Source organism: Pungitius pungitius, chromosome 2 (assembly GCF_949316345.1).
Source record: "Pungitius pungitius chromosome 2, fPunPun2.1, whole genome shotgun sequence".
Lineage (NCBI taxonomy): Eukaryota > Metazoa > Chordata > Actinopteri > Perciformes > Gasterosteidae > Pungitius > Pungitius pungitius.
Genome location: NC_084901.1, coordinates 4,622,091 through 4,634,710, shown reverse-complemented (window position 1 = coordinate 4,634,710; position 12,620 = coordinate 4,622,091). Strand labels below are relative to the sequence as shown.

The 12,620-nt window shown below is 42.6% G+C and overlaps 1 protein-coding gene across 1 annotated transcript in view; it reads left to right on the top strand.

The window, feature by feature from the left end:
• The first annotated feature begins 2,310 nt into the window (after positions 1-2,310).
• The window catches only part of exoc4 (exocyst complex component 4), an 84,894-nt gene continuing 74,584 nt past the window's right edge, over positions 2,311-12,620 (top strand). Inside the window, exons 1-7 of the mRNA XM_037459794.2 lie at positions 2,311-2,436; positions 4,001-4,190; positions 4,943-5,137; positions 8,132-8,325; positions 9,756-9,865; positions 11,702-11,802; positions 11,901-12,055. Coding sequence (XP_037315691.1) covers positions 2,357-2,436; positions 4,001-4,190; positions 4,943-5,137; positions 8,132-8,325; positions 9,756-9,865; positions 11,702-11,802; positions 11,901-12,055 — 1,025 coding nt within the window. The 5' untranslated portion in view covers positions 2,311-2,356. The remainder of the gene's footprint in view (positions 2,437-4,000; positions 4,191-4,942; positions 5,138-8,131; positions 8,326-9,755; positions 9,866-11,701; positions 11,803-11,900; positions 12,056-12,620) is intronic.

The window sequence follows — 12,620 nt, the reverse complement described above, 5'->3', positions numbered from 1 at the left end:
AAATGGTAGTTCACAAGAATACTCCAATCTTAATATATCAAACAGAAAAATCTAATACATTTTTTATTAGGCTCTTTTCTGCAGATTTTTTGTATTTCTGAATGTACAAGCACAAATTACCAAAGCCCCTTTTAATAATTTATTGTGGTTGTGTATGTCATAATTGCATTGAATAATTGGATCTACACCCCAAGACTCCCATTAAAATATTTTACACCATAAAGACCTTTCAATCAAATACATATTTAAATATAAAACTACTTAACAAAGGCTGAGTTTGCTCTTATTGCAAAATGCAACACATTCATGTAAAATACTCAAATTGTTAAAAAAAAGTCTATGATCAGTTTAGAGAGGACCTTTCGTGAATGTGATGGTTTGTCTTTAATAGACTTCACTTCACAACAGAGGACATGAGATGGTTTCTCCGACGCTGATAAAAATCTGACGATATATGTAAATATGTTACATTTCTTTACCACCTCAACCTGAATGTCCAAAATGAATGTGTTGAAACTCCTAGTCTGTTAGTTCCTTAAAAAGTTGATAGCGAGGATATTTACTTTTTTCTTCTTGCTTTATCCTCTTAACCATGTCATTGCTGCTTTCGGCAATAACTCTTACTTTGCCTCGATCTAATGGTGCTTGAGTTGATTCCACATTAGACATTCATAAATCCTTATGTGATTTGATTTATCTGTCATCCTTGCAAAATTGAGTGTTCTACTCAAAGGAGATATCAGTCGAATCAAGCATGTCTGTTAAAGAAATGGAATGAACGCTAAAATGAGTTTGGTACTGTATCCTTCAGGTGGTGCATTAAGTTAGAGACATGAGGCACATGTTTTGTTTGATCCAATTCAAGATTACAAAAGTCCAGAGGGCAAATGATAGATGCACTGTTTTGCTGTTTCCCTCAACCACATTTCCATGGAAACAACTAAAGTATCTGCTTGATCACCAATGGATACCACTTTATTTAGAAAAAATGCACAGGGTTTTTGGAGAATTTAAAGTACTGTATTTACACAAACTTTTTATATTTCAATGGTATTTCTCCTGCAATATCTATCAAATATATTATCATACAATAACAGTGGCTCATCACCTTATAAAAACCAATAGGCTGTATTCCCAAGATCAAGGACATGAATAATGAAATGAATACAAATACCATATTTGAGGGGACAGAACCTGCTGCTTATATAGCACCTCAACCCCTAATCATCAGTTGCAGTTTCATGAAAAGCGAATGTATGTCACTTAATGTATTTAATCTTTTACTTTGAAGAAGTTGAGTTATTTTGTTTAAAGTGGCTCATCTACTGTAAAAGTGCGGTAAACGTTGCCTTCTATATATTCTTTACTGAACCAAAGGACACAAAGCAATTGAGATGCTTCATTTGCATTTAGATGTATTTCAACAGATCATAAAGGCCTGTCCTACAAACACCTTATTGCCCTTGTATTTAATCCACACACGTGAGTCAGTTAAAGCAATCACTTACTGTCCAAACACACGTCAAGCTGAAAGAAATGACCTTGGTGCTGTGTTATTGGAGAAAAGAAGCTCTGTAGATTAGTTGGACTGATGGAACATGGGCCGCAGGGAAAGGTGATAAGAGCTTCATAATGAAACTTGGACCTGGGAAGCTGGGCGCCTTCAGAAGAAAAACTGTGGCTACCGCATGACACAGCGATTGTTTCTTTTTTGTCTTAAGACACAAAGATCACCCACAATGTTATCTCGTCAGTCCACCAGTGCATCAATCAGGAACCGGGCTGCTGGGAATTGACCTCCTTTGGTCCAGAATCAATGCCCTCTCCCATTTTCATTGGTACAGCAGAGATTGCCAGAGATACAGCGCAGGAGAGCCCTGCCAAATCCTGCACTATATGTTCCAAATAGGGGAGGCTATTAACTCACTGACACACACTGTCTCCCTCCTTTTCTCTGCTCAGCCTTTGATTGATCAGTTTAAAAACGACTGGATTGAGTTTTTTCTTGACATATTTATATTGAAAACAAACCATCTATGTTAGGATTATTCCTCATTAACCCAAAACACAGGGACCCAAATTGGTACAGCATAATGCATGATGTTTGCCACAAACATCTTCATCATCCTGATCCCTGTTGATGGAATATAACAATAAACATACACATTTTTAATGTCTCTTTTATCTACAAATATTTTTAGTGGAAGGAAATTGCTGTGTAAGGAACATTACCTTTATTAGACTGAGACCAAAGCAGAATTGACAATGTTTCGTGTCGAAACTACATTTCCCAGAGTTCCGTCCTTCGCGTCACCTCGCGCTTCTAACTTCCTGTTTGGGTGCAGCAGCTGGAAAAATGGCAGCTGAGACAGGAAGATACAGGAGTGCAGTTAGCAAAAACAAAGACCCCTCTGGTCTTCTTATCTCCGTCATAAGGTAAGGTTTGTTACATGTATTATATTAACCAGGAAACAATCTTCATGAGACTTCAGAGAGCTTTGGAACTACGCTCCCATTTGCTCTCTAACGGGTTAGCAGGTAGCTAAAGCTAAAGCTACGATAGCATCATCTTCCCTGCATTGCTGATTGTGTGTAAGAAATTACAGCTCACACCGTTTCTCTTTTCTATAGCATAATTAATTTAAAGAGTATATTTAGGTTAATTTTATTAGCATTTTCCTTGTCATTCCTGGAGCAGAAATATTTTAATATTGGAACCGAATGTAAATGCAAATTGCACATTTGAAGATCTTCGTTTACCCCCTTCACATAAGACGATGCTTTCCTTTTTTATAAAAACTATACAAAAATATCTTGTGTTATAGGGTAGGTTATCTTTTTGTTATTCTGGTTACCTTTTCACCACACTTGCAATTTCGAGATGTCTGAAGCAACAGTTGTTAAGGTTTCAAAACGAGTTTGACTTGAGATTGTTCTGTAGGAGCACATGTGCTTGTATCTTGATTTGGAAGCAATTTGCTACTAATCATCACCGAGAATCTATGAAAACGGGTGAATTGCATGAGCGACAATGACTAGGAATATTCATGACCCCCCTACTTTGACTATCAATAGAAGGTTTTTAGTTAGTTCTAGAAAACTGAAAACTTTACATTGTTTTAAGAGAAGAAAGTGAACACATTGATTTCCTAAATATATAAGAAGATGCTATATTTCATCTTGCACTACTTGTGTTGCCACATCGATATAAACTGTTCAGTTGGGCCTTCTGACCTTGAAGTCAACATTGACCTTTTCCGTTTGTGTATTCGTCTAACTCCACCATTCCTGCCTATTTTTCCAAACTTTATCTTTGGTTGACATGATATGAAGCTTTTTTTCATGGTAATGATGCATATTGCAAATGTAACGGTTTTACGAATTTAAATGTACTTGGGATTATGGATTGGAGTCTTTATTTTTTTTGTGGAACTGGGTGGATGTTCAGTTGTGGTGGAGCAGGAAATTGGCGACCTGCTGCGGCAACACTGACCATTACTTTGAGACCTACGTTGGACCCATTTGTTACAGCATCAATGCACCCAGCGTCTGAATATTTTTCCTCACCCGCCACTTTGGCAGGTCACTTAACCGACCACTCGGTATTTTTTGTCTTCAAACCAGTAGAAACGTGGAATATATCATGACCTTTTAGCCTTGACTATTTTTGAACTTTTGAAATGGCTTTAAAATAATATCCTTTCTGATGTGGTGGCAGGTGACCTGACATTTTAGATGCAAATTACCTTCCCTGAATGTACCAGTTCATGTGGCTGCGCTTTCTTGAAACTGTTGGGCATGTTGGCACACGCAGTTGATTTTCCTCCTCCACCTTATGCTGCCTTCAAGCGCGTTTCGTAAGCTCCTACTCTTCCAAGAACCCAGCTTAGTAATTGCCATCTTAAAGAGGGTCTCTGCCCTCCACTCCAACATCAATGCTTCATTTAGACTCATGATGTGGATTTATTTATTGATTTCAATTTGCTTTTCTGAAATGCAGGACTTTGTCGAGCAGTGACGATGTGCAAGACAGGGAGACGGAGAAGGGACGTCTGGAAGAAGCCTTCGAGACTTGCGACAGGGGTTTAGATGAGCTGATTGTTCAGCATTATGCCGAACTCACCACGGCCATCAGGACGTACCAGAGCATCACAGAGCGCATCACCAGCTCCCGTAACAAAATCAAACAGGTAAACTGAGAGACTTGCTGACAAAGATGAACACTCAAGGCTTGGATGAAACCATAACTAGTATCAGTGCGTCCGCTGAAGCTGATGGATTTCAAAGCAGTGACTCCCAAGTTTTGTACTTGCACACAAAATCAGACCAAGATCAAGTATTTGTATTGGTCTCTTTGTACATGAAGGCTTTCTTATCTCAGTTTTTAGACCTTTTTAATCACTAAGCTTTAAAGACACCAAGAAGGAAGCTGCCTACTTAGAAACTGTCAGTCAGAATCCTTGCAAAAGAGATTTGCCATTTTATTTCATTTTTTCGGAGGATAAAATACAGCGGCAAACGTAAACCGGCATTTGTCATTTTCTTTCCACCTAGTTTAAGCACAGCTCCCCATCACAGAAGGAGTGGGAATTCTAGGTGTCAGCGCCTGTAGCCCGGCCCGACCGCCAATCAGCTAAGCTAATCAGCCAGAAGTGCAAACACCTGTGTAGGTGTGCAAGGCCAAAAAGAACTCCCAACGAGTCGTGACGCACGCCATCAAATCAAGTGTTTTCAAGGGATGATGATCACTTTCATCAGACATTCCCTCCACGCTGATTACACATCAATCTCTTTTTTCCCGGCGGTTAAAGTTGATTTATTTGTGCCTTTTGTAATCACTCCGCTTTCTACAAAGCATCTTTTTTTTCCTTTTTGTAAAAAATAATTTTTCCCAGTGGTATTGTTTTACATTTTTCTTTTTAAACCCCCCCCCGCCCCTTAGGTAAAGGAGAACCTCCTGTCCTGTAAGATGCTGCTCCACTGCAAACGCGACGAGCTGAGGAAGCTGTGGATCGAGGGCATCGAGCACAAGCATGTCCTCCAGCTGCTGGATGAAATCGAAAGCATCAAGCAGGTGCCCCAGCGGCTGGTGGCCTATATGGCTAGCAAGCACTACCTCCATGCCACGGACATGCTGGTGAGTCAGAGGCAGAGAGTCGGAAGGACAGAACAAATAATATCCTTTCTGATGTGGTGTCCTTCAGATTGGTGTAAAAAAAAAAAAAAAAAAAAAAAAAACCTCAAGAGAACATTAGTGCAGTGCAGTGATGGTGCCTCAGGTGCTCGCGTGTGTTCTTGTTCTCTCGAAGCGTGTTTTGGCCCTGCACTCAGCAGTGAGAGGGGGGGCGAAAAGGATGTTTTGAAGGACTTAAACGGCTGGGCTCTCTTATCCCTCTGCTCCTTCCCTTCCTCTCCCTTCTCCGTCACACCCACACATCTTCCTTGAGTCATTGGCGATAATTACTTTGCTGAAATGGGTTTATCCGAAGAGGAGGGGAAAAAAAAAAAGATGATGATGATGGTCCTGTGTGTGGGGGGTGGAAAGAGGTGGAACTTCACTCAACCTGTGCTCAGTTGTTGCGGCGTGTTTTCCAAAGGTTGTGGAAAGTTCAAAGTCAGTCGGACGCCTCCTCTCCCGTACGCTTTGCTTGATCGGGATAGTGCTCTTTCGTTGGCGTGTCAAAGGTGAACTTTAAAGGGACATTTTATACGCCTCCACATATCTGAATGCTGTTGGATGCTTTCATTCCAACTTTTTTTTGCTTTGGTGATTATTTTTATGCAGTCTGGACTCTTCTTTAAATCATTTGCATTCCACAATAAGATAACCCTAGATTAATGCAAATATGGGTCCAACTTTGCAAGCAGTGCGAGCTCCAGAAAGTCTACGACAGTGACTAATCCTCCTGTCTTTCACCTCCATTTATAAAAGAAAATGGCTGCTTGCACATAAACATTTCTGACTAGGGTGGAAAAAAAACAAAACTTAGAAATAAGGAATAACGTGCCGCCCGCTCTGAGAGTCCCTCAAGTGTTTATTCCCGCCTCGCCGTCACTCAAACGACGCTCTGCCTTCTAGCTCACGCCTTCAGTTGCTTCCATCACTTTTGAAATAGTTTCAACCCCTCTTATTCTTTTGCTGACTGACTTGTGTTTATATATATATATATATATATATATATATATATATATATATATACAAATTATTTGTATATAAGTATTTGCAGTGTAGTGTGACAAGAGTATCGACTAGCCAGGAATAAACCTCTTTGCCGCTCTGGACCTCTTTGCCGCTCTGGCTCTCCCTCACTTTCTCTTGCTCTCCATAGCAGAGTGTGTGTGTGTCTTATCTCTAAGGGTTGACAATTAGAATTCAGACTATGCTCTTTGTCTGCTATTGAATGGCAGCTTTAGACCCCCTGGGTTTGTTTAAAATCAGACTGTCTTTGGTTCCAGAAAATGTCCTGTCCTCTCCTGTATCCTCTCTCATTTCCTTTTTTCCTCGAGAGTCACAAAACCCAGGTGCACACACATAAAACTACCCCACCAACCCCACCCCTCGCACCACCATCACCCATCCTCCAGCCGGAGCTCAAAGCTAGTGATAACCTGTCACACTCTCTTCCCCAGCCTATCCTTCTCACAGTGTTGCTTGCTGCCGAGCAAATTCACAAGAGGCTTCCTATCCCTCATTACGCTGACAGGCCCGGCCCCCTAATGATGTTAACCAACCTACCTCTGTCTTCCCAGCCCAATGGTAATGAGATCCCCCCCCCCCCCCCCCAAGCCAATTCAGACACTTGCGCTTTAAGAGATTTACAGTCATACAATAATATGCATAATATGCATGTGATCATACACACAGGACGACCAAGAAGCTGTACAGGCATGCCGAATTATTCTATTAAACCGAGGGGAGGGTGAGGTGAGGGTGGGGTGGGGGGTGTGTGCTCATGCAACGCATTTGCTCTTCTTGCCACTAATGTTGCTCTCATTTGCATCAACACTCACTTGACCCATGCGCTCTGCCCAGCGTCCCTTCCCCCTTTCTACCCCCGGCCCTACACCACCCTCTACCCATTCGCTTCCTTCCAGCACTGGCCATGCAAATTTACATCACTATCATCTGGCCATTAGCACACCTTGAAATACACCCAGCAATGCACACACATAAATATACACATACAGGCCGCAGGTTTTGTTTTATGGCCTTTACAATGTATTCATTTAAAACAAGACTCGACGGTGCCTGCTAATGAAAACAGGAAGTAGGTGAGGCAGGAGGAAACCTGCATATCTTTTCATAGATGAAACATATCAGTATGTTAATTGGTCAATTGAAAATAGGATAAGTTATTAAGTAGTTGTATGAAGAGTTTCTTTCAATCCATGAACAATAATTGTAATGGTTGTGGTTTTTCCTCTTTGTATTGGGTGGAGTTTCACCGTTGCAGACTTAACCTCATACACATGTCTGAGTTGATATTAGAGATTAACGTAATGATGGGGATAAATAAGCCTTTTGACTGAACAATGACGTACCACAAGGTTTTTTGATTTTCAGTTTTGATGGAGGGACTTGAAACTGGTCTGACTGGCCGAGCTCATCATTAAAATCATCTTTCCATCAGACACCATTATAAGATTCTGGCACAAGATTCTGGCAGATTTTACCAACAGATCAACACTAACCACAGGTTATTGTGAAGATAAATTCAATTTATTCTCTCTGTATAGCCCACACAGTTATTGTTGTTTGTAAAAATTCAATACTGCGCCGAGAAGGTCCTGTTTTCTTTTTTTTTTTTTTTTCGTACATAATTGTCGGCATGTCTGTAAGATTGAGTTTTGTTGTAGACAAGGAGCAGCCCTCGCACAGCCGCCCACTGACGTTGGTTGTGTGGTTTATTCTTCACAGGCCATGGAAATCTTCTGTAAATTGGCCACAGAATGAGCCTCATATATATATATATTCATTCATTCTTTGGCGTGCATCTTTGTCATGCGTTGTCCCTCTGCTGCTTTTCTTTTGGTAAAGAAAAGAAAGTGCCAGAAGGAAATCTTCATAACATCAGACACTATGACAGCCGATGATGACCTGTGATCGGCCTCTATGTGGCCATGTGTGCAGGTGTCCGCCGTGGAGTCCTTGGAAGGCCCCCTGCTGCAGGTTGAAGGGCTCGGAGATCTGCGCCTGGAGCTCCACAGCAAGAAGCTCAACATCCACCTGGTGCTCATCGACGAGCTGCACCGACACCTCTACATCAAGTCCACCAGTCGTTTAGGACACAAGAACAAGGACAAAAATGCAGCTCGCTTGCTCGGGTGAGGAAGCACTTTTCGTAAAAAAAATCTATTGTTTGGTTGCTCTTCACATGAATAAAAAAATGGGAGAATACTACTAAATATTTCATGCATGCACAGTTGTGCACAGTTGTGCATGCATGAAATACTTGGGAGAGGTGTTTTATTATTTTCATTAGGAAAGTGGCTTAGAGTATTAGGCACTGGAGTGACAAAATATACCCTTAACTTTAAAATCACAGCACATATTAATAATTTGGTTTCATCCCATTACATTTGTCTCACCTTGTTAAGATCCCAATGAGACTTGCAAACATTGGTCTTCAGTGGATCCACACCGGATCATTGGAATGTGTTTTGTTCCATTTTCTTGGTGTTGCGATTCGTTTGGTCTGAGGGACCAAAAGCTTTTCTTCTTCGCTCATAATTGCAGTGGTAAGAAACGTGGCCTTCAAAGCGCTTTCTTTGGAAAGTTTCCACTGTATGTTAGTCCACTGCTGGGACAAATTGCCAATTGCCGAATGTGTGTAAACCGAGCCAATTACTGCCGAAAACAATTATATCTTGCATGACTAGTTGATGTTTCTTCTTCGTGCTGTGAAGTTCAAAAGAGACGGACAAAAACCAAATCATTTATTTTAACCAGGACAACATTACCAATTCAATCACAGAAATTCTATATATATATATATATATATATATATATATATATAATGTGTGTATATGACTAAGTGCATATGGATGAATGTGTTCATGTGTACACATGCAGTTTATAAATAAGTTGAGAGAATTCCACATAAATCGACTAAGAATCTCAAGCGACTTTGGGCCGGATTCTTATTTTTTTTTTATGACTTATTAGGGATAATTTGGCCACAATGACTCTGAACACGCTGCTGGTGCTCTTGTGTTGCTTCCAGTGTTGGTTTGCCCTTTTACGTGTGTGTGTGTGTGTGTGTGGTTGTGTGAGGTACGGTAATTATGGTGGCGGGGCTTTGGTGAAGTACAGTGATTTATTACCGAGGGTCAGCCAGTGACAGGTCCTGCCCCCCCTCCCCTCCCCTCCCCACCCCTCCCTGACTCCCGGATTGGGTTGCCTCTAACAACAAGCCAGCCTCCATACGCCCCGCTCACTTAGCAGATACACTGTGTTTAAACAGCCCGGCTTAAAGGGACCCGGATCGCTCCCGGCTTGATAAATGGCTCATTGGAAATTGGCGGCGGTCCCTCCCACAGATTCAGGGCTGTTCCAGCGTTAGATTGGTTTTGTTAGAGAAGGCCGGCTTAGCGGGTGCATTTCTGTTAGCGCATACTAAACTTTTATATGTGTGCGAAAGAAGAAGAAGACTTTTGAGCCCATTCCGCTCGTACAGTAAACCAAGCCAATCGGCGACATGACTGATTTTTGTCTCTGTAGTCACCTGACGCCCGGATTGTTTTTCTCGTCTCAGCTCCGCAGCCAAAGACTCATCTCCCAACTCCGCGTTGGACGTCAGCGGCCTGTCCACCCCACGCAAGCTTTTGGATTCATCCCAGTTCAGCACACCAGGATCCAGCAGCGGTACGTTCCCTAGATCTTCAGACGCTCCCTTCGATCGGGGGAGGAAGAGGGAATACCAAAGAAGAAGAATGTTTGATTTGCTGACCTATAAAATTAGGAAAACTACAGAGATAGTTACACCCACAAAGCCGTGTTGTTGGTCTCTTAACAAATTGTAAAGGTTTTGCTTTGCAATGTTGCTTCCACTTCTCCCTTGTGTTAATGAAGTCTTTAGCTTCACTCTTGCGTATATACACACACACACACACACATTTAGTATAATGGAATGCACCAGAAGCTGCTCATCCGTGCTGTTGTACCGAGGACTAACCAGACCTTTTTACACACACACACTTTTACACAAACCCACTCTATTTGCAGTGAATGTATATCACTATAACACCTTCAGCTATGATCATAATATACATATCCCTTGTTAACATTATAATGATCCTACCCCCCCCCCCCCCCCGGCTTCATCTGTACCATTAGTCAAGCAGCACCTCTGTCATCACAGCAGGGGAGCGGCATTTATTTCGCTCATACTGGTTCCCGGTGCTTTAACCACTGTATTCAGAAATGTCTGAATTCTCTCTTGGTTGTTGGGGCGTAGAATCAGCGCTGCATTCCTCCCAGGCAGAGAACAGCGGAGCGCAAACAAGGAGCTAATGAAAAAAGTTAATACTGCAATAACTCCCTGTTCCCTTGGTGTTTCTTCCAGTTTTTATTTTAAGCCCGCCACCTTTTTTTTTTTTTCCCGCCACCCACCCTCGGCACGCTAAGCTAGCGACTCCCAGTTTCTTCTCATCTCTGTGGATGCCGTGCAGCCGAACGCTGCCCTGTGCATACCACCCGGTCACCACAAACGCATCGGCTTATTGCTGCCTACCCTTCGAGATGAATTAAGTTCAATTTTAGCGTATGACTCGCTGGTGAAAAGCAAGGTTTCCACCTAAAGCTACGCTGCAGCCAACACTTTAAATCCAATTCAATGGTTGCTCAATTAAACTGATGTTGTCTATGTCTGTAGCTCTACTTCACTAAAGGCTTATGTCGCCTCGAGTTCAACTGTCTTTTCAGTTATGTGCCTCCACCTCTCATGAATGTTAACATCGTGACCTTAGGCAGGCGGTCGGACCGCGCCTTGTGGACGGATTTTTAACACGTATTTGTTTAACTCACCCACCAGGGAGACCTAAACATAAAAGCTAATCCACAGTATACCATATTATGCATGCATCCATGAGCTAGCGCCAGGTGGTGCAGTTAAGTGCATATGCGCCATCATGCTAACACACTGTGATCACGACACATCAGAAGGCTTCCATCAATGGTCTAGCTTTGCTCTTCCGTCTAATAGCATTAGAGCACCTCATTTGTTGCTCATAATTGTCATAATTATTACACCAGCTCCAGTCGGAATGGGGGGGGAAAGGGGAAATGCACCCAAAGTCCATTAACTTGCCATAAACATTAACTCTGTTAACGTGCTTTGATTGGGAATTGGGGCCCCCCCCATCTAATGGAAATTAGAGCATCATTCCATGCTGTCACTCTCGAAGTCAGAGGGAAAGAGCACAAATGGGTATTTTGTTGTAGTTGAAGAATTCATTTCACCTCAACGGTGTTACTACAAAGAGGATCCTTTTATGTCAAAATTAAGTAAGAAAGATGAACATACCTAGTTGTTGTATTTGTGACATGGATGGAGAGACTGCTTGGTTCTGAAATGCTTTAGGATGTCTCTTGAGGACATTGTCTTGTCGTTTTATTCTTTATTTTGCTACTGTCTTTTTACAAATGTTGTTGAAGCAATTTGAATTTACATTGTATTTGCTCTTGTGTGTATGCCTTCAGTGCGTGAGCTGCAGCTGGAGGCGCGGGAGTCGAACCATGCGGACCTCTCCGAGGTTGATCCAGAGGAGAACAGTGCCGAGTTCATGGGCATTCTCATCAAGGTAGGCCCACGCAGACGCTCCAATTTCCACACGCCTGCTCTCCACCGCATCCACTCGCGTGTCCTACTCATGTTTTGTTTCCATACTCTTTCCTTAAGGCTCTGGCCAAGTTGAAGAAAGTCCCCGAGACCATCAAAGCCATCATGGAGCGGCTGGAACCTGAGCTGAAACAGATCGTCAAGAGGTCCACCACGCAGATAGCAGACCACGCGTACCAGAGAGGAGAGAACTTGGCCCAGGAGAGCCAGCCGAGGTACAGTAAGGGTCAGGAAACACTGGAGTACCGTAAAAATACCTGGATGGAAAAAAGTATTAAAACAGCCTTTTCTTTACTAATTCCTCTGTAGTTATAGTATTTCCGATTAGACACTGTTCCTGTCATTAAGTACATTAAAGTGTGTTCTTACTAATACAGTACAGCAGGTGATAGATACTTGCATGGAGTCTTGTTTCTATGAGACGCGGCGTTGTGGATGCGGTCCCAGGGCGCTCCTAGTCAGACATTCAACCAGGTGTGAAACGCAGTAAAGACTGTGACCGCCTTCGACCGTGAAAACAGATCCTCTGCTGCTTTAAACCTAGACAAGTCATGGTTACGCACACAAACAACTTCACACCCACCTGCAGAGGACGGCCACGTTTTCCAAAAAAGGAGTCACTTTGGCTGCTGCAGACGTCCGCGAGGAGCCGACTTGGGAAACGCAGGTCTCAGTCCACTGATCCTGAACCATTTAAGAGGAACGTCTTGTTTTCTGTCAGGGATGTTCTCTCCGGCCTCGTCTGGCTTCCCCCCCCCCCCCCCCCCCCCCCACCGGCTG